We start from the raw sequence: 24,046 nt of genomic DNA, 5'->3' as shown, positions 1-24,046 counted from the left end.
TATAATCGTCCCACCTTGGAACAGTTCCTTGATTGCATCTCACATTGTACTGCCGTGTGAAATTAGCGTACCACAGCCGCTTACTGCTCAAAAGGCTGTCAATTACCCTCTTATTGAGCTCATTTCTTTTCTTGGTGAATAGGTCCATGGGCTGCCAGAAAAGGGTCGCTACACGGATAGGGCAAGAAAGCGGTGATTTGTCCTGAGAGACGCTACGAAGAGAAGGGGATATTGCTTGGGCCACGACGGAAAGAAACCTACATGGAACAGGATATTTGGATTACGCAAGTTATTTTCAATATTGCGCGTGCGTTTTATATCCTTGTACGATCGTAGAAATATCTTATCTGAGGATGGTCAGCACGGCCATGAAATACGGCAACGGGTGATTAAACCAATAATATCAGGCCAAAGGTCAGGAACGTTGAAATAAAAGGGGGGTGAATAATCAAAATTAGGTCGTCCTCCAATGTAACCTAGCTCACGTAATGATGTTTCGGACAAGCGGGCCCATATGGCTACTTTTGTTGTCCCGCTAAGGTTCAATCGTACTCCACCATTGGAATGGGTTGACCGTTTGTATAGCAAGCACTGGCAGGTGGCTAGGACGTAGTTACTTCGTATTAGGAACTTGTGATTTTGAATACGATGGATATTGTTCTAGCCCTCTTTGTCTCTCGCATAATTGGCGCTATATCCCTGGCATACATACAGCATAACATACGTCTGTCTACTTCGTAATCCCCGGGGAAATGGCCCCGAGCTTATGGATATAAGCTTAGCTTGTAGGCCTAACGTTTTTAGGGCTTCTTGAACTTCCAGGCGCGGAACAAGAATATTTCTGCACCGTTCATGAAAAGGGATTTGTGGGCATCTGGAGCAATACCCTTCTCAATATATTTTGTCAACCACAGCGTTGGCCCGATTATATCCTTCCTGGATAAGGTTGTCACATGCATAATCGTACTTTGGATCTTACCATCCCAGGCAGACCTGCAGTACTATTTAGTCTTTCGTAACAGATCCTGTTATCACATTAAGCTTGGTATGGAAGTAACAAGGCTGGCTGGGTTTACTCCGCCATTCGCTTTCGCTTTCGCAGTAATTCTCCGTGACATGGGCTGGAACTCGATCGACGGTATACAGGTTGCGTTGTTGACAGTGATGTTTTTCCCAAAGTTATATATTTCATAATGGACATTGCCATGGGTTGGCTCATCTGGTAAGAGGATTGTCTCGGTCCCAATGGCGCTTCGATAGACGCCACTATAGATCATTGTTAGCTACTTTGTCGTTAAGTGAATAAGGCGCTGACACACCGGTCTCTGAATATATTATTGCACTCATGCTATCCAAGTTTCTGTAAGCATCACCGACTCCGGCATGTTAAGTATCAAAGACACTGACCAATTAATGCTAGAATTGCCACGTATTCGGGAGATTCTCCTTTGGCCCAAGCTCAGTGGATCTCTCAAATACATCCGCAGGAGGTCTAGCACCACGATAATAAACGAACAATACCCAACCCTCCGCCGAAGGTACCGGAATAATCGCAGCCTCCTCGTCGGGATACTCCGTCGTGAGCTTTCGACAGCCATGAGCGACTTTGCTGTTTTGGATTCTTCGAGCTTCGAGAATATAGCGCCCGCCCCAAATCTTCAGTTATCAGCTTTCACTCATGAATCAAAGGGAAACGGAAACGACCAACCAGGCCTTCCTGGTCGTCAGCATTCAGCGTAAACTTAGTGACCGCACCAAAGCTATATCCGCCTCCCTTGAGAGCCATGAAGAGGTCTATCATATTAGTCTAATTCATCCCATATATCCCAGTATCTAAAACCACATACCAGGATTCTCCTCCTCCTCACTAGCATTCACAACGGCTCCATCAGCAAGAACCGTCTCGTAATTCGCAACATTATTAGCAGCCCACCCCCATGCTCAGCACTTATAAAGCTCAATACACCTAAAGCCGGTCATCGACCGTCAGCCTCGGCCTTCAACTTATCGTCCATACAAACGTATACAGACCAGGAAACACCAACCTTCCCACCCCCTATATAGCCCATCCTCCCCTCCCCCCAACCACCCTCCGCTTCGCCCTATCCTAAACAACCTGTGCAGATGACCAATACGCCCCAGGACCAGTATACGCTCTACAAGCCTGAGGATTATATATCATGCTATCCATGGATTGTGTCGTGATTAATGAACCCCCACCGACGAGCTGCAGGGCTTTTATAATAGTAGATACCTGTTCGGATTGGATGGTGTGGTGATGCACTTTGATTTGCTTTCTGTGAGGGATTGGGACCAGTAGTCTAGGGATTTGGTGTAACGTGTGCGTGAAATCAGCCTCCGAGGGAGTGATCGCCTAACTGAATGATCTTATTTCTAATAGAATCGTCGTATGGGAGGGGATCGATGCCCTCTGATGTCAGAGACCCTGCTGTTGGCGAAAATTTGTCTCTTATTCAATATGATCGATGAGCATTGGTTTTCTTGGTTTGAAATAGATTTCTACGGCTGATACCTAACTAATACGCTCTCCCAACATAACAGGGGCGTCTGTCTGTCTGAAGTTGTAAAATGGACGTCCATAGAAAGACCTTATAGTCAATGATATTTTAGAAGTGGCTGTTACCATATCTATAGGTAGTTGGGAAAGATCTTGATCTTTATGAATCTAGGCTTTTGCGGAACGACTTACGGGCCACGGCCCGATGCCGAAACTCTACATCGGAGTTCTAGAATGCTTCTTTTGGAGAACGTTATATCGGATTACGGAGTAATTGCGTCATAAACCTACGTCTTATTGTTCCCTATTGCAGTTAGACTCGTAGGGCTTTATACCAAGAAGATGCTCTATTGTATCAAGGGTTGCCCAGTATGTCACAACAGGCCAAGTCCAACGCATGAATGGCATATGACGACTTCTACCGTCACTATAACTAGTATGTGATTATTAGTAAGCTACTATCTAGAGCCAAGATCATTATGTCCTCATGAGAGTTAGTGTACAAAGTCACACATTCATTGTCTCTATGTGTTTACATTGGGTAGTCATTCTGATCTCACTAACCGCCAACCGCCACTCGCCACTCGTCGTCATCTCGTAATGATGACGCCTGAAACGCCTAGGTGTCAAGAAGAGGTACAGCCTACATTCAACCGAGCGAATGGTAGAATGATAGACTCACAATAGTGGTCAGTTGATAAAGAGTACCGCTTACCATTTGACACCTGGCCTTTCCTAACCCCCGAAGGCCATGGTAGACAAGAAAAACAAGGTTAAACCAAACCTTTCCCATTAATTCTACCTGATCAGACGATGGACTAGCTCTACGCTATGTGAGCCATGTTTCAAGCATAGTTAAAATTAGGGTCCAACAACGTCACGATGATATCGTCCGATCTAGATCTGCGCGCATAAAACGCCAACAAAAAGTCGTATCAAAAAGGATCAGCATCGTCGACACAATGTTCTCTGGATTATATATCCGGAGACTTACATTACAAGTTTGCAAACCCAGCCAAAGAGCCCTAACAACACATCAGTTCACTGGTCGCCCATCCCTACACCTCACCATCTATTCCCGCCCAATGGCCACCATCGCCAAACCAGAACAATGGATGAATACCTCTGGGGAAACTACCCCAGTATGGGTCCACCGGATGCCCTTTTCCAAGTACCCCCGCTTCGAACCCCTAAAGCAGGACATCAAAACCGATGTCTGCATTGTCGGGTCCGGAATAGCAGGAATATCTGTCGCCTATGAACTTGTCACCCGCGGTAAAAAGGTAACGATGATCGAAGCGCGAAACGTTCTCTCGGGGGAAAGCGGAAGAACCAGTGGCCATTTGTCGAACGCATTGGACGATGGCTATGCCAACATCGCGAAGAAGCACGGAGCCCACGGAGCCAAAATAGCGGCCGATAGCCATACCTGGGCTATTGACCGTGCGGCTCATATTGCCAAGAAGCTGAACATAGACTGCGAGTTTCGCTACCTGCCGGCAATCGAAATCTCGCAATATCCTCGAGGAGATCGTAGGCATGACAAGGAGGTAAGCGGTCTGAGGGAGGAGGTTAAAGCGGCTACGCAAGCTGGGGTGCATGCGACGTACCGTGAAGGCCTTGCCGTGCAGGGATGGGATGCAGGGCCCGATCAGAGGGATGGGGCTTTGTTTTCTGGTCAAGCTACTTTTCATCCTACAAAGTATTTAGTGGGAGTGCTGGAATGGCTGAGGGACCACCCGAATTTCCAGTGCTTTACGCATACGAGGATGATGTCGGTCGAGGAGAAGGATCTTGTGCAAGTTCGCACAGCTAATGGATATACGATTACCGCCAGTGACGTTGTTGAAGCGACTTGCGTGCCGTTACAAAAACTGAGCGTCATTGCCGAAATGGAATACATGCGAACGTATTGCATTGCCATTCGAGTCCCCAAGGGATCCATTGAGGATTGTCTCCTGTATGACGAGGCAGAGGAATATAAGTACGTCCGCTTCACACACTGCGATGAGAAAGATGACTACTTGGTCATTGGCGGCTGCGACCACAAAGTCGGACAAGATCAAGTAGCGGGCCGCTTTGAAGAGTTGGAATCATGGGTGCGTGAGCGGTTCACTAGAGCTGGCTCCGTTGACTATAAATGGAGTGGACAAATCTTTGAGCCGGTGGACTATATGGCATTTATTGGGAAGAATCAAGGGATGAACCATACCTATGTCGTCACTGGTGACAGTGGAAATGGATTGACTCACGGAATTCTAGCCGGAAAGCTGATTGCGGATGAAATTGAGGGAATTGAAAATCCATGGGCTTCACTCTACAATCCGAACCGCCTGATAAGCATCGCGAAGTCGCTTCCTAGCATGCTTGGCCATGATATGCAGATAAATACACAATACAAACGTTACCTGCAATCGGACATCAAAGATATTGAAGATCTCGGTTTGGGAACAGGTGGTGTTCTTCACGACAGTATGGCTACCGCACCAGTCGCCGTATATAAGGATGGAGAAGGTCAAACTCACCGATTCAGTGCCGTTTGTCCTCATATGAAGGCGGTCGTCAGCTGGAATGATGCTGAAAAGAGTTGGGATTGCCCCGTTCATGGGAGCCGGTTTAGCTGCGATGGCGTATGCGTTGAAGGCCCAGCCAAATCGAATCTCAAACCGTTGGATGACTTTTCAAAGACAAGGCAGCAGGCGCAGGAAGCACTTTAGGTCTTTTCTGTAAATGTATAAAGAGGTTTTGTACTTTATCCATAAGAATGTCAGAAATGCGACTGCCATTTGAACACTTCCTCTCTATCAGACTGTACTGTCGGCTTTAAAGCTAACCCGTACTCCCTTCACCTAAAGCCTCATACTAGTATCCGCCTGTGCAACAAGATCCTAACGCCCGATACTGATTACTGGGTGGCATACAGTGGGCCATAGTCTGGAAAAGGTGATGTGTTGGAACTGATTGGAACTAATTGGATGCTTCGTGAAGGCGCAATCCAAACAATCTGGTGGCGGATTGATAGATACATTTAGCGCCTTATTGATGAGTCCCCAGTGATAATATCATAAATAGACGTCCAGCTCGGTGTTAACACTTCTACCTATTCTCCAACACCAAGCTCCAAACTCAGTATGGAAGGTACAGTTCTCATCACCGGAGCCAACGAGTCCTTGGCCCTAAAGTGCGTGGACCAGCTTCTCTCATCCTATCCAGCATTTACCCTCATCGGTACCGCCCGAAACACCTCTGACCAAGGTCCCCACGCCGCAAAGCTAAACGGGATCATATCCAAATATCCTGATCGGAAAGGGCATATCGAGAAACTCGACTTGAACTCCGCGAACGATGTTTGACAATTTACAACCCATATATCCCATCAAGTCCGCAATGTGACCCTCTCCCAATGTCTCCACCATCGTTTGCAATGCCTTCCGTCGGTCCCTTAGCAGCGGAGGAAGATTCTCGACCAACTGCTTCGAGTCCGACTCCCAAGTTACTTATCTTTCACATTGCTTATTAGTCCCAGGACTGCTCGGTAGATGGATGAACGAAGAGGCCTCATCGACATGCTAGGCTCCAATGCACATTGTCCGGATCTACCGAATGCACTATCCAATCTGACGGCTTCTTTCCCGGATGATATTGAGACATTGGTTCATCCTTCTTCGCATCCGGTCGAGCATGATCATGATAAAGGGTGGCAGCGATACGGCACGGCGTAATTGGTTACGGCGATGTTCGTTAATGGCCTGAACCGTGAGTTACAAAAGTGAGCTTTCGGATATATTTCTCCTCACATTTGGAAAATGAACACGGCATTTGATGAGCTGCAAGCTGATACACCCTAGGATCGGTCGCTTAACCAAATCACAGTCGTTACTATGGATCCCGTTGGTCTCACGAACTCGCGGGCGCATGATGAGCAACAGTTGTTTGCTCGTGTGATGTTGTCAGTTTTTAAACTTATAACGCCGATTCTTAAGTATGTGAACAGTGATATACGTTCGACCAGCAAGTCTACTAGTGATCTGGTAGAGGTGACGGTTGGTGCCAACTTCCGGAATATTAGAGGGTACTTCAAGGATCTACAGGCCAGGGGGGAGGCGAGTATCAGCGAATATGCGCAGAAGCAGGATTTGTTGTGGAAGTCCTCTTGGAAATGGGCTGAACTTATTGAAAGAGGCAAGGTTATCTGAGAAGCAGTAAGGGAAGGATGAGGATATGTCGGGGTACTGAGAGCTCGGGTTTTCCTTTCTAATCCTAATTCATGCCCTAGACTTTCAAATCATATCTTAAGTGCGTACGCCTGCGATCTCCGCCTCCTACAGTCCTACTAATAGCTGAGAATGGCGTCGCATATAAGCCGAGGTATCTGTTAGCTATTAGCTGATTTATCTCAATTTATACTGTGGGAATACTCTACATGTCATAAAATGCTTCATTCAATCCTCATAGCCGTAATGCTCTATATCTATCATAGCACGATTGTATTTACAAGAACCATCATACCGCTCATCCATCACAGAAAACCGCGCAGATACTCTCCCAATGCCATAATAGCCATCGCTTGTCCATAAGGCATAGCCGTCAATGGAATCTTCTTATAAAACTCCAGGCTATCTCCCATCCCCGTACCGAAACTAGTGTTCTGCAATTCGCCCTCCTCATTAACAGCCCCCACAACAGCTGTGATAGCCTTTTCTGCTACTGGTTTGTATTGCGCAGAGATGTATCTCTTCCGGATTGCCTTCAGGATTCCATACGCAAATCCAGCTGTGGCAGAGGACTCGGCATATGAATCCTGGTGATCGAGGAGGGTGTGCCATGCGCCAGAGTCATTTTGGACGTGCTGGAGAGCCTCACATTGGGCTTCGAGCGTGTCGATGAGGTGCACCCGGATAGGGTCGGTGGGTTCAAGCTCAAGCAATTCAATAAATTCGGGAATCACGATAGTAATCCAGCTGTTGCCACGGGCCCATCGTGCCTGCGCGAAGTTATGCCCGCCGTCTTCGAAGGTCCATCCGTGGTAGAATAGGCCTGTCTTCGTGTCGAATAGATATTTAATGTGAAGAAGAAATTGGCGTTTGGCTTCGGCGATGTACTCCGGGCGGTTTAGTAGTTTTCCAATCTTTGCGAGAGGCATTACAGTCATCATTAATGTATCATCCCAGAGCTGCTGGTAGTTGTCTGTCAGGTAGGTGGCGTGCTGCATTCCGCCGTATCGCGTCCGAGGCAGGTCATGCATAGCCCATTCGGCCCAAGCGTCCAGCCAGGGGAGATAGGTGATATTTCCTGTCTTTTCGTAGACGTATGCCAATGTTAAAAACACGGCCATGGTATTGATATTCTTCGTGGTGCCGCCTTCAGCGAATCGGGCGGCAAACCAATCCTCAATAATGCGCAACAATTCAGGATCCCCGGTCATCTCATAGTATTTCCAGATGCCGTACAAACCGATGCCATGCGTCCATTCCCAGCCGTGCCAGGACTTGGTATCAATAATGCGACCGTCCGCCAGCGGCATGAGGAATTGGCCTGTAGCATCTTTAATATTGACGAGATTATGAATAAGGAGCTTGACGATCTCGCGAACCTGCGGAGGGGAGGTTTTGGACGCCATGATGAAGGGTAATTTCAAGGAAAGCGTGCAAATCAATGTAAACAAGTTTTAATTCAAATTATCTGCCTATCGTCTGGACTAAGGTCCTAATAACGCTCCCCGAAACGGAGTTACAGTTGATACGCGGAGAAACTCCACATCATTCTCCGTGGGGGATCTCTGTGGCTTCGGGTCAACGCCCACCGAAAATACGCACCTAATTGCACCGGAACCCTTGGCACTCTTCGCTGATTTGGCAAGATTATGCATGGATCCCAAGCTTTTCTGTAGCTAGTCGGGATACCCCGACATCTTCGGGTCAATCTTCTCCGCAGAGCTCTTCCCCAGACGAGTGACCCATGGTGTTGCACCATGCAGAGCTGGGGAAGATGCGCCATGACTTGTAGACATTTGGGTTAGTCCCTCGTATGCAAGCGCCGCGTGGTAAACCTGTTAATTAAAAACCAGAATTAATAAAAGAAATATTGCAGTAGACGGAGCTGGCAATAAAAGGTCGAGCACCCCCTCCCAGTATATGCCTTGCATTCAGATACTGTTTGCCTTACACCCTGCTGGTGGAGCCTATTAAATATTGCAGGTGTGGCTCACGTCTTTTATCTGCCCTTGCATACCTATTATGGCAGAGGCAAGACCCCCATCGTCTGGTGACCATCAGGTCGACCAGACCGCCTCCCTCACAACGGAGATGGATGACTTGAAACAGAAGAAAGACATCAATCATGTCGAGCGAGTGCTTTCCCCAGGTGACAAGGATGACATGGACTACTCTCGTGTCGACAAGGAGCTCCAGGAGTACGCAGGCCGCGGTCGGGTGGAGATCGACGAGGCCACCAACCGACGACTCCGGCGCATGATCGATCGCCGTGTCTTAGTGATCATGATCCTGACATATTTCTTGCAAGCCCTGGACAAAGGAACCATGTCCTTTGCATCCATCATGGGTATTCGCGAGGATACAGGCCTACATGATCAACAGGTGCGTACACTTGAATGACGAGACAAGAAGCAGATCGTAGGACAACAATGCTAATACCTTTGCTTTGCAGTACCCTTGGCTGACGACCTGTATCTACATTGCTGTCCTGGTGGTAGAGTACCCAACGAACTGGACAATCCAACGAGTACCCATCGCCAAATATCTCGGCACCAGTATCATTCTTTGGGGCGCTGTTCTAGCGATCCATGCAGCTTGCCACAACTTCGCCGGCCTGATTGCCGTACGAACCTTGCTAGGTATCTTCGAGGCTGTTTGTCAGCCAGCATTTGTGGTTTTGTCGGGAATGTGGTATAAGAGAGAGGAGCAGGCTGCCACAGTCACATACTGGTATGTAGTTTTGGGGTGTCTAGGATGCTCCCGGAAGGCACGCAGTCAAGGTTACTAGCCCAGATCTAACCCCCACCTAGGTACATGATGAACGGAGGCCAACAGATAGTGGGTGGTCTCTTAGCCTATTGTTTCAGTTTGCTTAAGAACAAGGCTATCCACTCGTGGCAGGCGCTGTTCATTACGTACGGGTGTCTTTCCGTACTCTGGGGCCTCTTCGTCATCTGGTGGATGCCCGACTCACCCATGCGAGCCAAGTGCTTCAGCGAAGAAGACAAGCATCTGATGGTGGAGCGTGTCCGCAGCAACCAGACAGGTCTTCAAAATAAGGAGTTCCGCAGATATCAGATGTGGGAAGCCTTCCGTGACCCCCAGACGTGGTGTTACTGTGCCATCCAGGTCTTCACTACGCTTCCCACCAGTGGTCTGGGCGCGTTTGCAAACATCATTATCACTGGTTTCCACTTCACTGTGCTTCAAACGCAATTATTGGCGATGGTACTGGGCTTCTATATCATCATTGTCCTTCTCTCATCCGCATACCTTGTGAAGAAGACTAACCAAAATCTGCTCGTCATGCTGGGCTTCATCATCCCGTATGTTCCACCATCCTGCCCACCTTACCTCCGATGGGTTTAACTGACGCCTTCCAGGTCCTTCATTGGAACCATTGTCCTCATGACTGTCGAAAACAGAAATATAGGGACAAAGGTCGGCCTCCTCATCAGTTACTACATCACTCTCTCCTTCTGGTCCGCCCAGGGTCTCGGTCTCTCGATGGTCTCTCGAAACATTGCAGGAGCGACCAAGAAGTCGACCGTAGTCGCAGCCACTTTTGTCTCCTGGGCAGTCGGCAACGCCATCGGTAAGTAACGTAACTCTTTACCTGCAGCTCGCTCTACAGCCCAACCGTACCACAGCAGAACTGATCATCAAAACCCTAGGCCCGCAAGTCTTCCTCGACCGCGACAAGCCCCGTTACTTCATTGCCTTCGGTGTCCACCTAGGCTGTTACTCCGCCATGACTGTTGCAGTGATCTTCCTCCGCTTCTATCTGATGGCGCAGAATAAGAAGAAGGATCGTATGTTGCGGGAGGCTGGGATTGACCCTGCAGCTGATAATCTTAATCATGCTTTTGAGGATCGAACGGATCAGGAGAATCTTCACTTTAGATATATCTATTAGGTAATGGTTTGCGTAGTCATTAATTGCTAGCTACACTTTCTGTTAGCTATACGCTTGGTTTATGGAATGAACGAATATACCCCTTTCTTTCGTATCTTTCCGCTCTGAGGTCCTTTGTGTAACCGTTGCTTAACAGCCTGATGTCGCTTGCACTCTTGTGAGGTTATAGTAGTATATTCTCAGTCTGAAATGTCTCCCACACATTTCATCTTGGGGATGGATATGAAGAAAGGGAAGAGATAAAACAATAATACTGCACGCAGAGGTGCTGAAATAAGAATGCTGTACAAATTGGTATTCTGTGACTGCTATGCTAATCCAACGTTCAGGTGTACACAATGTGTCATATCACAAAAGAGATTTTAGGGAAACGAAGAAAATCAGTGACGCAAGACATCAAAAGAATAGGATAAACATCGAGTCGCGAGACGTATGCCCCATGAACTAAGGCCATCTTTCAAAGTTTTGCTTTACTTCCTTTTCATCAATGAGAGACAGTGTATGCCGCATACATCGCCGAGAGGAAGAGCTGAGTAAATGTCACGCGAGTCCGTCATTCTACCGAAGATTCCTCCTTTGTCTCTACCAAAATCGCCGGTGTTTCTTTTCCTTCTTCTTTGACATTTCATCCTTCAATTCTTTGATTTGCTTCTCCAGCGCTTTGCTTTGGTCTTCGGCTATTAATCGTTTACTCCGTGACGACACAAGTTTCTTCCTTGTTTCTTCCAGCTTCTTTTGTGCCTGGTCACGCTCACTCTCAACGTTCCGCACCTTTTTCTGTGCTTCAGCGGCCCGCCGCTTAGCCTTCTCAAGCGCCTCCTCCAGCTGAGCCTTTTCCTTCTGCACCTTTAGGTTCGATGCCTTTGTTTGTTTTTGAATCATGCTGTCCTTCTTCGTAAGCATTGCCGCCTGCGACTCCGCTTTTTTGTTCAAGCTCTTGACCTGGTCTTGCATCTCGGTGAGTTGCTTCTGAAGCGTTTCGGTCTGGCGCGCGACACCGTTTTCTCGGGTCAAGCGACTCTGTGACTCTTCAAGTGCTATGCGTAATGCATCCCGCTCCGCATTAGAAGCTTTCAGATCCCTTTCCAGACGGTCGATTTGGGCCTGCCAATCGCTGGTTTGTCTTGCGTCGTTACGTTCCTTCTGAAGCATCAGGCTTAAGCGGTTCATGTCGCGGTTTAGGGAACTCCCGATAAGCTGGACTCGGTCCTCGAGATCGTCCTCGATCCAGTCGTGATTCTCGTAGACTCGTGATCTAGAAGCGCGATCGCCCCATTTCTCCCTGCCAAATTCATCCTCAAATCGCTCCTTGTGTAGAGCCATGAGAGAAAATGGAAGGAGAGCGGTGGTGAATGAGTCGGGAGAGTCGGGAGAGCCGGGAGGAGTTCGGAGAGACATCTCGGATGTGGGCAAAGACGTTTGCGATCTGAGAAGCAGGTATATCCTCCTATTTCATTAGTCCATTTCTGTTCTCAACGATCGCCAGTGTAAGTATGTACCTTGTTGGGCGTGCGGTCCCTGCGACTGAAGTTATAATCGGCGTACCATCGGCGTTCTATCGCAAGGATTTAGATTCGAAAGGAAACTTAATTCTTTAGATCGCTGCGGGGCAATTACTCATGAGATTTTGAAGGGGTAGTAAAGGAGTTGTGTTGAATATTGATGGTAGGTGATACATCGCCAGCTGGCAATGTAGATTGTAGGGTTGTTATTCGTCACTGAGCATCCACTCTCGTCACGCCACGGAAACTGGTGTGGACAATATCCTCTGATGGCCACGATAGTTCACGAACTCTATGAGGCTTTTGCTCATATTATTTATCTCTTCTCCCAGTACTCACCAATAATAAAATTAAAACTGTCGATCGTCTCCATAATGTCCATTAGGCATTTAACTTGAGACGAGCTCGTATCTCTACAGCTGAGACCACGTCAAGCCTAACCCAAGTGCAGAGTACTCACAGACGAGGCGAACATGTCAGTGCAATGATGTGTAGATTGCCCAATATAATGCTCAAGCCAACAGAAACTTACTGCCCACCGGCCGTTTCGCCTGTTGGCTCCCCTCCGGTTGACGTATTAGCTGAAAACGCCGAACCACACGTCCGCTTATACTCCATGTTTCAACGTTTGAGAACTGCACACATTGTTTTCACTGTTGTTGGGCCAGGCCACAGAGGGTCGTTTACTGTGGCCATCGAGGACACAAGCATGAATGTCAGCATTACCTCTGCCTTTCGATTGATTTGTTTGGGTAACATCGGTCTTGCAGCGCTTGCAGCGCTCACAAGGGATTTTGCCTCTCTATAACATCCTCATATCTATTCGTTAGTCTTTCTTCAACGACATACAACGTTGGTCAGCCTTACGACATCTAAATTTCATCGAAAGAACCTAAAGCCTTCTGCGGCTAAAGTCGGGCATAGCAGAAATAGTCGACTAGTGACCTCTGGAATAAGTCCCATGGCGATAAATGGTCTTCTTGGTTGTCAACAATTCGTCAATTTCCACATGTGTTGAGACTTTTTTTTTTGGTTGTCTGATAAACAGACTTTCTCAGCTCAATTCAACCTGCCTGTTGATGACTTATACTAGCGATTTAAACGGGGAGAACGCGAAAATATGTTCCAGAATCCTCAGGTGTCCCCATGTATTTACACAATATATAGCACAACCAAGTTAACGGAAAGTGGTTGGTATATTCGCTGAATATTATATTTCTGTCTTAGGGGTTCGCCCTCCAGAGGAAGGTTGCCAAAGCATCGCCGTCAGGTCGATTCCTTCCACCAATGGCACTTCATTGACAATCTTAAATCCCAGAGATCGGTAGAGACGGGTCCCCTTGGCACTAGCCTCAAGACCAACGGGAGCTCCGTCCCACTTGGCCCGCTCGAGACCCCATTCAACAAGCCTGCGGCCAATGCCCTGTCGTTGGGACGCCGGATGCACCGCCAACGTGGACAGGTACCAGAGTTCAGGAAAGTCATCGTATGGAAAACAATCAGTGTTAAGAGCATTGTACCTGGTTAAGCGAGATTCATCTACGCTTCGGTCTGGGTACAGGCGATTGGTGAAGTATTCGGTAACATTACCAAGCAGTTCTTGTACACCTGTAGACCCTGTGATTAGTAAAGCTAGGAGCTAGATATGGCTTATTGTTTATAGGTGGGAGTCTGGATGTGTAGACACTCACTAGTCCACCAACCCTCACGTTGTGTTTCTTTCCAATGTCTGGTAGATTCTTCCGCTGTTTCCCCGATTCGTTCCCAGACACAGTAACCAACAATAGGGCCAGACTCTGCATCGACGGTATCTGTTGCAGAATTGGCTACGGCGACAATTATCACCCAGCCAGGCGTTCTCAACTTGGTCCGTAGTCGTCGCAGGAAAGCCTGACGATAGTCGGAATAGAATTCTCTACGACGAGGGCAGAGAAAGGCAAATAGTTCATCGTCCAGCATGGACTTCGCAGCCACTTCCGCGATGTATGGAAGGTCTAGCGACACAGCCGGTCGCAAATGGACCTCGGTGACACTCATGGGAAGGAAAGCTCAATTCGTCTCAATGTTTGTGGATATGGAAATCAGAGGTGGAGTGTGGAGTAAGACTTGATACTAAGACTGTAAGGAAGAATAAGAAACCGAGGCTTTATCCACTACCAGGCACCGGGCTAGACTCATTTAGTCACTTTGTACTAGGCCAGAGTTAGTGCCCGGGGATTCTATCTAATTGGTAATTTGAGGCAAATGTTAGCAACGAAGGATTCGTACGGTACTGTCTATACCTCCTCTGGTAAGGATCAATACGAGGTCGCCACCGTATCACATGACAGCGTACGTGACGTCCCCGAAGGCAACGAGCGATGAATTCTCTACATCCGTAGGCGAATACACGAAACTAATGAAGTCCACCTCTGAAACGAGTCCGAAACCTCAGGGCATATCTTCATACCAAAAGTGACTATGTCAGGGCGCAAACATGATTTAACGAGATGAAGTACATACTACTAGTCTAGTATCTTCCTTACATACATATCGGGCGAGAGGAAAGGGTCAATAAAAACTGCTAAGATCTCCGAGTCCGCGACCGGGGAAATCATGTGGCACTAAACTTTAGCCGTTTTCTTCCCCAGTTAGAGTTAGTGTCGTGCATTTCCCCCCCCCATATTTGCCGAACCCCCATCCGTTCATTCTCTGTCTTTTCTCTCACTTGCCTTCTCTTCGCCAGTCTCGTGGAGACTCCTCCGAAACGACTCCTCCACCCCCATTTCCACCGTTTCAGACTACCCCATACGCCCATCATTTAGTTTCCGTTGCCTATCCATTTCGTCTTCTCTTTTCCTGTACATTCCTTAAGGATTTCTCCAGTGTATATATTCGAAGCAGATGAATTTTTGTTCTCCCCTGCCGTGTGGCTTCTAGTGACACCACTCCGCGCACTACAGCGATACCCGTCATCTACATACCGCGCATGATTGTTTGCCTCGAAATCCAGGCTCGATTCAAAGCTGCTTCTCAAGATCACAAAGAATCCCATGAATACGCAAATCAGTGGATGTCGGACCTGACTGAATATGGCGTCAGGTGTTGTCGCTCATTCCCGCTCAAAAGATAAAAAGCATCCGCATAGAAGTTCCATTCGGCGGCACACCCGGTCACCATGGGGGGCGCCCTGTCGCAGGTCCCTGAGGGCCTCGTTGGTGGCTATCAAGGGGGTCTCGCTGCGAAAATATTGATGGTCGTCTTTAGTTCCGTCGCTCTGTATAACGCTATCGAGCTCATCATCCTGATTTTTCTCGTCTTTAATCGTTATGCTGGGCTGTATTTCTGGGCGATGTTGTTGTCGAATGTCCTCGGCGTCATCCCACATGCTATCGGCTTTCTACTCGAATTCTTCGCAAAAGGACCTCTCTGGCTGGCAGTCACCCTTGCTACTATCGGTTTCTATTTCATGGTACCCGGGCAGTCGGTCGTCCTCTATTCTCGACTTCATTTGGTTGTGCAGAACCGAAAGCTTCTTCGGCGCATTCGCTACCTGATCATTTTCGATACCATTGTTTTGTTGATTCCGACGACCGTTCTCACATACTCTACTATCTATGTCCGCACCGACCCGATAATCCGTGGATACAACGTTATGGAACGGATGCAAGTGGCTTGGTTTTGTGCGCAGGAAATCTTGATTTCCGGGATCTATATATGGGAGACGGTCAATCTTCTGCGCCTGCGGCCGGAGAAAGATTCGGCCCGCACAAAGATCATGTATGAGCTGATTACCATCAACGTGGTCATTGTGCTCCTGGACGTGGCACTACTCGTGTTAGAATATATTGGGCTTTACGCTCTTCAAACTACACTCAAAGCTGCGGTCTACAGCGTCAAGCTGAAGTTGGAGTTTGCCGTGCTGAGAAAGCTCGTCTTGCTCGTCAATACCCGCCCCTCCGACTCGAGTTCGACCGACCACGAAGAGTACCCCAACTTCGTCGATCCTGGTCAACTGACGGGAGATATCACGCATGCTGCGCCAATTCGCGCACGGACTCGCTCTCGGTATCCGTGGAGTGGGATCTCTATGGAGAGCTTAGACCGGTCTGAGCGCCGAGGGATTTCCTCCGAGACTACACGCCCCCCATGACAGTGTCACCACGCTAGCTTTCATATGACGATCCGCCGTTTACGTGCCGAGTGGTGATTTCTAGTATCCATCACTCAGAACTCTTCCGCGCTCTACTCCCCCCCCCCAAATCAAACCCTCGAGGCATTGCTCTTCCGGCGTCTCGGGGTAGGGAGAAACGCCTTGTGTCGGGACTGCAAGGAAGAAGCCCGACTAGATCGGGTTCTGAACCTTCCCAACTGTAGCTGTGCCCCAGGATAGCCACGCGCGCCCAGTTTTCTTTGATGATACATTCTTGCATATATCATCAGTTTCTCTTTCCGCGTACATTGGAAGTGTACCTCTGTCGAACAAATGAAGTTCGCTTCGGACACCGTTCACTTAGCACGCTTGGTTGAACAGAGAAGTCAAATGTACATAAAACAAGTGCCACCCACAACCGGTAGACTTGACATCGTATATAAAACGCACTGCCAGACTTTGTCTACTGGGGATGAGGAGCATCTTGCCTTTGCTCGTGTGCGTCTGGCGACAGGGGCATGGCGGCAAACCGCAATATCTCAATTTTCATGAATACTGGCACTTTTGCAGTCCCCGGGTAGTAGTACCCCCTACAGGCAGCACTGTGTCCGCCTCAGAGTTCTCATGTATATATATAGCAGCCTAAAAAAATGTATTATTGCACATTCATTTGGTGCGCTCCGTAGCTTTTATTTTGTATTGATTCAATGTCAGCCACACTTTGAACAGTGAATGCTAGACCCTATCAAAAAGTGAAGTAGTGATAGGCTCATTGGTAAGGAGGATTAAACATAATATGTATATATATTTCATGGTTCGTTGACATCCCGTAGAGAGTGGCTTGCAAGTATCTTTTGTTTTCGATATAACTCTCATTGCCATATGACTCAGGCAATCTCTTGAATAGTTACTACCCTGCTAATCAAAGATAAGCTTCTAAGAGAACGGCAAAGTTAGTCGGCGTTACGTGCCGCCAATCAGAAACACGGATACATCAGCCGAGCCGAGATCCTTTGGTTCGGATCACGATTATGGGGTACTGAGTCGCTGACACATCGACGGAGCACCAGTTAACTGGAACAAATCGGGGAGCAGTACGAAGAAGTGGATGCACATACCCTACCAGCCTGTTAATTTCGAGTGGATTGAACAATCAATACTGATAGGTTATCATGAATGTCAAACTCATTATGCCACAGTAAGGATTTTTGTTTGACAGCTACAACAACGTCACGTAGATATAGAAATTAGCGTCTCCCGTAAAGACCGCATGGTTTACCTTGCTCTCTGACCCCTGGAACTAGGTTGTAGAAGTTTAGTCGTTCTTTAATTAATGGTTGATATTGATACCTACGTATCGTGTCTCACTGTGATATTGACTACGTTGTGCAGGAGGGAAGCCGGCCAAATATGAATAAAACAAACACTTAAAAAAAAAAAAATTAAAAATAAAGGGAGGCGAGGGTTTAACATCTTACAATCGGGTAAGAATAACCTAGGTCGATACACAACTGGACAGAAAAACAGAGTATAAAAAGCATTGAAGTATGGATTTGTTACTAAAAGGAAATAATTTCCCTACGTACTAGAGAGTGCTTGGTTTAGTCATTGCGAGTTAACGTGGGGTTCGATCTAGATTTTCTTTTTCCAGGTTGGAGGGGCAAGGCAAGGGCCATACGTGATTGGCTAGTGCCAAGTTCTGGCCCTTATACTCCATACAGCTGCCGCCTAGCTGAATGGAGGAAGAGCTTCTCTTACTCCAATCTTCGCTACCCGACTTTCTAACTTCTCGTTTTTCCTCCATTTCCCTTTTCAATCGCCTAATTAACATAGTTTTCTTTCTCACTCTTTTCTCAACTTGCGCTACGATTCCCGATTTCCCTCAAATTTCCACTTGATATTCCTTTCTCTTCACGGTATGGTGCTTTCCGTCAATCCTCAGTAGTCGTTGCCACTAACCGATATATTTTCAATAGCATTAATTCCAACATCACCATTTCACCCCTACGCATGTCCCCTTTCGATCTGGCTAACACTTCCCGTTGATATCTGAGACGATCATTCTTCGACGATTCGCCGTCCATTTGGAATCAATATCTATCCCCTGTTTAGCCCGGCGGACAAGTCTCCTACATAACCAATAACCTTGCATTGGTCGCCCCCACGGATATTGCGCCCATGTCACGGTAGTTACCATCAGCGACAGATTGCGCTTGAGATTAGTTTGGTAGAGTTCAGTCGCTGAGGCTCTCAGATGGAATTTAACACTGACTCCGCGTTCGTGGCGAAGCACGGCTCCGACGAGAATGCCGGCGAGATTTCACGGGTTGCGCAGGAGAAATATGTGGTCGGGACTTCAGGAAATCCTGGCCCGGAACATGAGGTCAGTCCCAGTGCTGCAGAACGAGTGTACCCAATCCGGTCAATGGTCTTCGTCGATCCCTCGGCCTCTACTGCATCTGCCGACGATCCCGTTTCACCAACGAGGGGCGCCAGGCAGTATTCAATAATCGATTCTCGAACATGGGATCAACTGCAGTCGCAACGCAGGGCGGATCCAGACGTTGCTGCAGCTCACATCGAGTTGGCTCAAGCCACGGGGGAAGCGCCGAATTCGGGCAGCGACACCCTTGTACAGAGTCCCGTCACCCCCGCAATCGCGTCGCTCGAGAGTCCAGCGGAGGGCAATGGACCGCCGCATCTACTCACCACTAGATTCAAGCATGTGGAAACAGAGGACGGCCACGCTATCTTTACCGGCAGAAGGATTGAATCTTTTCTGGCTTGCGAAGATGAGCCGATACACATTCCCGGCGCAATCCAGAGTTTTGGTGCCATGGTTGCCCTGCGAGAGGAGTCGGAAGGAAAGTTGGTAGTTCGTGTGGTCAGCGAGAACTCGGAAAGTATCTTGGGCTACACGCCCCACGGCCTCTTTGCGTTGGAAAGCTTCAGTGATATCCTGGACGCGGACCAAGCGGAAACCCTATTGGATCACATTGACTTCATCCGAGATGAGGCGTACGACCCGGGCGCGGACGGCCCGGAAGTGTTCCTCATGTCTATTACCGGCCCCGCAGGCCAAGCCGTGCGGGTGTGGTGCGCCGTACATCTCAATGCTACAAATTCGGATCTAGTCATCTGCGAGTTTGAGTTAGAGGACGATCGAACAAATCCTATTAGCGGCTCTAATGGGTCGTCTCCTCCAGTGCCAATCGATACATTAGGCATGGATTTTACCCCCGAACAATTCGCGCAAAGCACCGTCAATATCAGCCAACCGTTGCGGCTGCTGCGGAACGCGCGCAGGCGACGAGGTGAAGCCGCGGCTATGGAGGTCTTCAGCATTGTCAACCAAGTTCAGGAACAGATGAACCGCGCAAAATCATTGGATGTGCTGCTGAACACCACCGTGGGGATCGTTAAAGAGCTGACGGGGTTCCATCGAATCATGATCTACCAGTTTGATAGCCAATGGAACGGAGTGGTGGTTGCCGAGTTGGTTGATCCAAGGGCCACGAAGGATCTCTATAAAGGGTTACATTTCCCGGCGTCTGATATTCCCAAGCAAGCTCGAGATCTGTATCGGATCAACCGTGTCCGTTTGCTCTACGATCGTGATCAAGTGACAGCACGCTTGGTTTGTCGCACGCTGGAAGATTTAGAGAACCCAATAGACATGACGCATGCCTACCTGCGTGCTATGTCGCCCATTCATTTGAAGTATTTGGCCAACATGGAGGTGCGTGCCTCCATGTCCATAAGCATCAATGGCCCCACCGAGCTTTGGGGTTTGATCTCTTGCCATTCTTATGGAGATTCCGGCATGAGGGTCTCTTTCCCACTACGAAAGATGTGTCGACTGATTGGAGAAACCCTGTCACGTAACATAGAGCGTCTTTCTTACGCATCGCGTCTGCAGGCTCGCAAATTGATCAATACTGTGCCGACGGATGCCAACCCGTCAGGATATATTGTTGCCTCCTCTGATGATCTGCTGAAGCTATTTGACGCTGATTACGGCGCCTTATCGATCCGCGATGAGACCAAGATTTTGGGTGGGTCAAGCCATCAAGAGATGTTGGCATTCCTGGAATATCTGCGAATGCGCCGGATTAACTCTGTGGTCGCTTCGCATAACATCAGAAAAGATTTTTCAGACCTTAAATACCCGCCAGGTTTCAAGTGCATCTCTGGCTTACTCTATGTACCCCTGTCTGCTGATGGCTCGGATTTTATGGTCTTCTTCCGGCGGGGCCGACTGACCGAAATCAAGTGGGGTGGCAACCCCTATGAGCAGAAAGAAAAGATCGTCCGGCTTGAACCGCGCCAGAGCTTTCAAATTTGGAAAGAAACCGTCCTTGATCAGTCCCGGGAATGGACGGATAGCGACGTGGAGACCGCTGCTGTGTTGTGTCTGGTGTACGGCAAATTCATCAAAGTATGGCGCCAAAACGAGGAAGCGATGCAAGGCTCGCAGTTGACTAGGCTTCTCCTGGCCAACTCCGCCCATGAGGTGCGAACCCCGTTGAATGCGGTCGTAAATTATCTGGAGATTGCACTCGAAGGCGCACTGGATAAGGAAACCAGAGACAATCTCACCAAGTCGTACTCCGCGTCGAAGTCATTGGTCTATGTTATTAATGATTTACTTGACCTGACAAACACCGAGAAGGGCCAGGATCTGATTAAAGACGAGCCTTTTGATCTTGAGCAGACCTTCAAACAAGCAACTGACATGTTTGAGAGCGAAGTTACACGGAAAGGGATAACTTATACAGTGTTGTCTCACCCTGGTATCCCTCAAACCGTAATAGGTGATGAAAGACGTGTGCGGCAGGCCATTTCCAATCTTATCTCGAATGCTATCCAGCATACGTCCGGTGGTGGTATCACGGTTGAACTCTGGCGCCAGCCTGGCCGTACTGAGGATGGATTTGCGGCAGTTCAGATCGCCGTGCTTGATACAGGATCGGGGATATCTCAAGATCGACTCGAGACATTGTTCCAGGAACTCGAACAGGTCTCTGCAGAGAGTGACAGCCGTGGCGAGGGTGAGAATGGACAGGATAACCTGCGGGCCGTCGTGAATGAGACGAAAAAGCAGGTTTTGGGATTGGGGTTGGCGACGGTTTCTCGCGTCGTCCGTAATATGCAGGGGCAACTTACTGTGCGGTCTGAGGAAGGTAAAGGGAGTCGGTTTCAGATCACTCTCAACTTTCCTCTTCCTCCCGATAGCCCCTCTGCTAATGAAGAATCACACACCCCTACCCGCATTGATGAACCTGTGGCCCCATTACAATCGAAAGAAGAGTTCGTGTTGGTAGATACTCGCTCCGAGGGTCGTAGCTACGGCGAGAGTGACACCAACAGTGAGAGTGGGAAGGCCACACAGAGATCGCCCGGGAAACAGCCGAGCTTCGATGGAGAATCCAGAAATCACCCAACGACCAGCGACGGTCCATCAACCCAGGATCCTACACCGGTTGATCAGACTTCAGAGACCAAAATCCGCCCCGCATCGTCGGCCAAAGACCCGCCCTTAAAACCTAATCTATCTTCCTTTCCTGACATCTTCCGTGTCCTGGTCGCGGAGGACGACCCAATCAATAGCAAGATCATACAGAAACGGCTGAGTAAACTTAAACACAGTGTTCGATTAACCGGTAATGGCGAGGAGTGCGCAGCCACCTACCGTGCGGACCCTGCTCAATTCGATGTTGTCTTGATGGACCTTCAGGTAGGGCGTTCTGGAATCTTGTTTTAAGGAAGCAGCGCTAACGAATCATATTTAGATGCCAATAGCCGATGGTATAACATCAACCAAAATGATCCGTCAGTTTGAGCAGGGATCTCCGTCAGACACTCTCTCAAAACTTTCCGGATTAAACGGCGGAATCCCTATCTTCGCTGTCTCAGCTTCTCTCTTAGAGAAGGATGCAGACATATACACCTCCGCAGGTTTCGATGGTTGGATTATGAAACCAATCAATTTCGAACGGTTAAATGTCCTCCTTGCTGGCGTGCGAGACCACGATGTCCGCAACAGCACTACCTACGAGCCTGGTAAATGGGAGAACGGTGGGTGGTTCCAGGGCCACAAACAGCCCAAGTCTCTCTGAAAGTCTTGATCTCTGTTTATTGAGGTGACAAAATTTATCTGTACTTGGTTTTGCTGCTATATGCAATGAGCGATTTGCGTTAGCATTCTATTTACGTTTTTTGATGGTCTGGGAAACTGAGAAGGACTTGGTTATGGAAGGCACAAACAGTCTTATGTACTTCACATTTCGCATCTATATCTATATACCCCATAAATCGATTATTCAGGTTAGTGTTATGCAGGTTTACTCTAGAATATTATGTCAGTGAAGGAGACGGGGAATTCGTTTCACTCCAATCAAGAGATGCACTCCATCTCATCTTGATGACCTTAAATGGGATCGCTTGTCAATGGTGACAGTGAGTTCATCCCCCGAGGTTTTTTGTTTTATACTAGAGTTCAAAAGCTGGACTCTACAAAGATTATTCACATAGATTATAATCGGTATTAAGCACTAAACTTAAGTCACCCTTCACCCAGCCCAAGAGAAGATTTCCGAGTCACACTTGCACCACATTAATGAGGTGGCAACTAACCTAGCTTTACCAATCATGCAAACAGGAAATATTATATCAAGACGGATAGTATTATGCACCTGCGCATTGCCTATTTCGGGATAACTGCTGCGAAGTACATTGCAGCCAAGCACGAATTCAATGCTATATAAAGTTAACATAGACCAAGGAATTACGTAGACCAGCGCATGACCTAAACAAAAAGAGATTAACTATTAGCCGAAGTTAGACAACACATCAAATACTACGCTCACAACTCCTAACAGGTATTCTGCCCACTAGCGTCCGTTCCCGGTAGTACCGTATACATATTCGATTAAAATCAGGATAGGACCAGAAAATCAATCGCTCATGGTATATCCATAGAGGGTGGTGGAGAAAGCACCTACCGCTTCTGAAAATCAAGGGGGTGGATATTGTTGAGGTGAGTCCTCAAACAATGTGTCCAAGCACAATGCCGTATTGCTGAGGGACGTGGTAAGACTTCTATGGCTGGACAGGATCAGCAAAAATCCTACATACAGGAACAGATATGCTGTCATGTTCACTAATGAGGATATTTGCCCTCAGAAAGAGAAACTTAAACTGGCCATTAGTGGCTACCAGCCACAAGAGTATCCGTGCTATTACAACTCCTCCACTGGTGCGATGGATTGCCAAAGCACGTACATATCATGGCTAGATTAGGATATAAGATGCCCAGAAGACAGTTTCTTTGAAACCAAAAGAGATATGGCACGCCTAAGCTTACACTCATATCTAAAGCTTGCCTTCACACAACCTCAGTCCGTAGCGCCGTTCTATTCACAGAGTAAGGAACCTATTATTAGTTATCTGTATCTTTTTTGGAGAATATTGAGAGGGCCTGCGGGACTCTAATTGAGGGTACAGAGAGCTCAAGTTCCCTGGACTCATGATTCGTGAAGGCTGGGAGTTAGATCCACAGCACATACTCTTGCCTCTGAGCGTAACCACGCATTTCTATAACGGCCGTCGCCGCCAAACTGATATATAGTGGTTGAGGAATAGCATGTAATGTGGGCAGCTTCCTAGTCTCGTTGGCAGCGCTTTTATGGATATGGGCTATACTACACGGCGGCAGATGACAAAAGCTTCTCCGCCGCCAGTAGCCTATTTTTGGTTATGGAG

At 48.1% G+C, this 24,046-nt stretch overlaps 9 protein-coding genes across 9 annotated transcripts; 5 read left to right on the top strand and 4 right to left on the bottom strand.

The window, feature by feature from the left end:
* Window positions 1-1,416: 1,416 nt before the first annotated feature.
* BDW43DRAFT_313101 (uncharacterized protein) lies at window positions 1,417-3,112 on the bottom strand (the record flags this gene model as incomplete). The annotated part of the gene is made up of 4 exons (XM_032047509.1): window positions 1,417-1,656; window positions 1,709-1,794; window positions 1,848-1,902; window positions 3,083-3,112. The coding sequence occupies 4 exons, from the start codon at window positions 3,110-3,112 to the stop codon at window positions 1,417-1,419; spliced, it is 411 nt and encodes a 136-aa protein (XP_031898126.1).
* Window positions 3,113-3,603: 491 nt separating this feature from the next.
* Window positions 3,604-5,235, top strand: BDW43DRAFT_320782 (FAD-dependent oxidoreductase; the record flags this gene model as incomplete). Its single annotated transcript, XM_032049161.1, has 2 exons — window positions 3,604-4,089; window positions 4,150-5,235. 2 exons carry the CDS (start codon window positions 3,604-3,606, stop codon window positions 5,233-5,235), a joined length of 1,572 nt encoding a protein of 523 aa, XP_031898125.1.
* A 416-nt stretch (window positions 5,236-5,651) lies between these two features.
* Window positions 5,652-6,286, top strand: BDW43DRAFT_282720 (uncharacterized protein). The gene has a single exon (XM_032042661.1). The coding sequence runs from the start codon at window positions 6,058-6,060 to the stop codon at window positions 6,238-6,240; it is 183 nt and encodes a 60-aa protein (XP_031898124.1). The 5' UTR covers window positions 5,652-6,057; the 3' UTR covers window positions 6,241-6,286.
* Window positions 6,287-6,958: 672 nt separating this feature from the next.
* On the bottom strand, window positions 6,959-8,138 carry BDW43DRAFT_320780 (glycoside hydrolase family 88/105 protein; the record flags this gene model as incomplete). The annotated part of the gene is made up of 1 exon (XM_032049160.1): window positions 6,959-8,138. The coding sequence occupies one exon, from the start codon at window positions 8,136-8,138 to the stop codon at window positions 7,038-7,040; it is 1,101 nt and encodes a 366-aa protein (XP_031898123.1). The 3' UTR covers window positions 6,959-7,037.
* A 685-nt stretch (window positions 8,139-8,823) lies between these two features.
* On the top strand, window positions 8,824-10,648 carry BDW43DRAFT_320778 (putative 2-ketogluconate transporter; the record flags this gene model as incomplete). Its single annotated transcript, XM_032049159.1, has 5 exons — window positions 8,824-9,114; window positions 9,185-9,462; window positions 9,543-10,058; window positions 10,116-10,327; window positions 10,407-10,648. The coding sequence occupies 5 exons, from the start codon at window positions 8,824-8,826 to the stop codon at window positions 10,646-10,648; spliced, it is 1,539 nt and encodes a 512-aa protein (XP_031898122.1).
* A 291-nt stretch (window positions 10,649-10,939) lies between these two features.
* BDW43DRAFT_140919 (uncharacterized protein) lies at window positions 10,940-12,398 on the bottom strand. The gene is made up of 3 exons (XM_032038315.1): window positions 12,266-12,398; window positions 12,148-12,203; window positions 10,940-12,092 (listed from the first exon to the last, which is right to left on the bottom strand). Exon 3 carries the CDS (start codon window positions 12,044-12,046, stop codon window positions 11,231-11,233), a length of 816 nt encoding a protein of 271 aa, XP_031898121.1. The 5' UTR covers window positions 12,047-12,092; window positions 12,148-12,203; window positions 12,266-12,398; the 3' UTR covers window positions 10,940-11,230.
* Window positions 12,399-13,017: 619 nt separating this feature from the next.
* BDW43DRAFT_282708 (GNAT family N-acetyltransferase) lies at window positions 13,018-14,348 on the bottom strand. Its single transcript, XM_032042660.1, has 2 exons — window positions 13,842-14,348; window positions 13,018-13,758 (listed from the first exon to the last, which is right to left on the bottom strand). The coding sequence occupies exons 1-2, from the start codon at window positions 14,185-14,187 to the stop codon at window positions 13,361-13,363; spliced, it is 744 nt and encodes a 247-aa protein (XP_031898120.1). The 5' UTR covers window positions 14,188-14,348; the 3' UTR covers window positions 13,018-13,360.
* A 781-nt stretch (window positions 14,349-15,129) lies between these two features.
* BDW43DRAFT_140901 (uncharacterized protein) lies at window positions 15,130-16,449 on the top strand. Its single transcript, XM_032038314.1, has one exon. The coding sequence runs from the start codon at window positions 15,308-15,310 to the stop codon at window positions 16,280-16,282; it is 975 nt and encodes a 324-aa protein (XP_031898119.1). The 5' UTR covers window positions 15,130-15,307; the 3' UTR covers window positions 16,283-16,449.
* Window positions 16,450-18,075: 1,626 nt separating this feature from the next.
* fphA (putative sensor histidine kinase/response regulator) lies at window positions 18,076-22,692 on the top strand. Its single transcript, XM_032042659.1, has 3 exons — window positions 18,076-18,198; window positions 18,259-22,019; window positions 22,075-22,692. Exons 2-3 carry the CDS (start codon window positions 18,537-18,539, stop codon window positions 22,399-22,401), a joined length of 3,810 nt encoding a protein of 1,269 aa, XP_031898118.1. The 5' UTR covers window positions 18,076-18,198; window positions 18,259-18,536; the 3' UTR covers window positions 22,402-22,692.
* Window positions 22,693-24,046: the final 1,354 nt, after the last annotated feature.

The sequence above is a fragment of the Aspergillus alliaceus genome (genome assembly GCF_009176365.1).
Source record: "Aspergillus alliaceus strain CBS 536.65 unplaced genomic scaffold BDW43scaffold_35, whole genome shotgun sequence".
Classification (NCBI taxonomy): Eukaryota; Fungi; Ascomycota; class Eurotiomycetes; order Eurotiales; family Aspergillaceae; genus Aspergillus; species Aspergillus alliaceus.
Note: the sequence above shows the minus strand (reverse complement) of the source record. Positions and strands in the feature narration are given on the sequence as shown.

Coding starts and splice junctions, on each gene's coding strand:
- fphA (XM_032042659.1), top strand. CDS start 18,537: ATGGAATTTAACACTGACTCCGCGTTCGTGGCGAAGCACGGCTCCGAC. Junction 22,020..22,074: donor TTGTCTTGATGGACCTTCAG/GTAGGGCGTTCT, acceptor AATCATATTTAG/ATGCCAATAGCCGATGGTAT.
- BDW43DRAFT_140919 (XM_032038315.1), bottom strand. CDS start 12,046: ATGTCTCTCCGAACTCCTCCCGGCTCTCCCGACTCTCCCGACTCATTC.
- BDW43DRAFT_282720 (XM_032042661.1), top strand. CDS start 6,058: ATGGATGAACGAAGAGGCCTCATCGACATGCTAGGCTCCAATGCACAT.
- BDW43DRAFT_140901 (XM_032038314.1), top strand. CDS start 15,308: ATGGGGGGCGCCCTGTCGCAGGTCCCTGAGGGCCTCGTTGGTGGCTAT.
- BDW43DRAFT_282708 (XM_032042660.1), bottom strand. CDS start 14,187: ATGAGTGTCACCGAGGTCCATTTGCGACCGGCTGTGTCGCTAGACCTT. Junction 13,759..13,841: donor ACGTGAGGGTTGGTGGACTA/GTGAGTGTCTAC, acceptor CAGGGTCTACAG/GTGTACAAGAACTGCTTGGT.